At 35.0% G+C, this 1,831-nt stretch overlaps 1 protein-coding gene across 1 annotated transcript; it reads left to right on the plus strand.

Annotated features, from left to right (window-relative positions):
• Nucleotides 1-162: 162 nt before the first annotated feature.
• On the plus strand, nt 163-1,480 carry LOC109827618. Its single transcript, XM_020394635.1, has 3 exons — nt 163-389; nt 473-560; nt 653-1,480. Exons 1-3 carry the CDS (start codon nt 163-165, stop codon nt 1,325-1,327), a joined length of 990 nt encoding a protein of 329 aa, XP_020250224.1. The 3' UTR covers nt 1,328-1,480.
• The last annotated feature ends 351 nt before the right edge of the window (nt 1,481-1,831 follow it).

The raw sequence follows: 1,831 nt of genomic DNA on the forward strand, positions 1-1,831 counted from the left end.
CATTTAGTAGTTCATTTAGCATCTGAAGCCATACTTGGAGGGCCTGTTCGATTTCGATGGATGTACCCAATAGAGCGTTAGCTTTATACTTATAAGTCATATATCAGAAATAGGGCACGTCCAGAAGGGTCAATTGCTGAAGGATATATAGCAGATGAATGCATGACTTTTTGCTCAAGATATCTAAAAGGCTTCGAGACAAAGTTTAATCGCCTTGAAAGAAATTATGAAGATGGCAATAGAGAATGTCATGAGGCACAACTATCTATTTTCAGACATAGTGGACGCGCATTGGGTGCTGCTACCACCCGCTACCTTGATGAACGTGAGTGGTTGCAAGCTCATATTTATGTTCTAAAGAACTGTGATGAAGTGCAACCACACATTGAGTAAGTCACTAAAGTTTAAGATTCTATTAATAAATTTACTATAGTTAATCAATGTTAATCATATTTATGATATTTTAATGTAGGGACTACAATGAATTCGTGAGAGAACCCACAAATCACTATGATGATAAAGATTGGGATAAGAACTTTATCGAGTGGTTCCAAGCTCTAGTACGTATATATCTTGCCTTATTTTTTAAATATCTTGATTGGTTCATTTTATTACATGTTCCATGACTTGATCATATTTTGGTTTTGTTTAGGTTTATCAGAGTTATCGAGAAGATGATGACTTACTTTCACTATCTCGTGGTCCAAGTAAGATTGTTAAATGTTTTACTGGATTTGTCATAAATGGACATCGATTTCATACAGAAAGTCGAGATAATTGTTTGTCAACTCAAAGTAGTGGGGTTGCAGTTGTTGGTGATGCTGGTGATGGTGGAGATATAGATTATTATGGTGCTTTGGTTGAAGTTGTCGAATTAGAGTATCCTGGTAGAAGAAAGGTTGTTCTATTTCGTTGTAAATGGTGGGATGTGCACGGCAAAGGAAAAGGGACCGCTTTGAAAGAAGACAAATATGGATTTATCAGTATTAACTGCCGACACTTGCTAAAGACGAATGACCACTTTATACTTGCTGGCCAAGCATCACAAGTTTTTTATGTTGAGGATATTGCCAATGAAGGTTGGCATGTAGTTCTTAAAGCACAACCCCGTGATTCCTATGATATGCCACCAGATACAGATGATTGTGAGATAACAGACGATGGAGTTGAAGCTTATTTGCAAGATGAATCATTTGATGCTCAGGCTATTGCATCAACATCATTGGAAGATGATTATATCAATTTGAGAAGGAGTGATATTGATCCAATTATTGTAAATTCGGTCTCAACTTCAAAAAAGAGGAAAAAGACTCAAGCAGAGAATTAGAACGCTTTAATTAAAGAATAGAACACAAATGATATTGTGTTATTGAGATAAAATTTAAGTTGTATCTTCACTATAACTATTCCTTTTTTAGACATATGATGTTCTTTTCTTCATATTTTGGATGTGGCTTTGACATTGCAGCAAGTGCTTCTACATTAGTGTATTATGTATTTATTGTTATGCTTGTCCTTCGTGATATCTTCTTCTTTTATTCATTTCTCTTTTGATATTTGTTTCATACATAGTGTGTAATACTTAAATTCCTTTTCATAGCAGGAAAATGAAAACTCAAGAAGTCACTTCCAAAAGCAAAAAGGCACAATTTCTAGCACCCAGGTCATTAATTAGGAAGCGACTTCAAGCAATTGCAGAAAATTCATTAAGAAGGGAACAACTCCGTACTTGTCATGACATGAACTTGAATATTCAAAATCCAACACAAGATCAAAATATGGATGCAAATTTTAGCGCTGATTCAGAAAACTTTGAAGAGGAGAATTTTGC

This window comes from Asparagus officinalis, unplaced genomic scaffold, assembly GCF_001876935.1.
Source record: "Asparagus officinalis unplaced genomic scaffold, Aspof.V1 AsparagusV1_Un326, whole genome shotgun sequence".
Lineage (NCBI taxonomy): Eukaryota > Viridiplantae > Streptophyta > Magnoliopsida > Asparagales > Asparagaceae > Asparagus > Asparagus officinalis.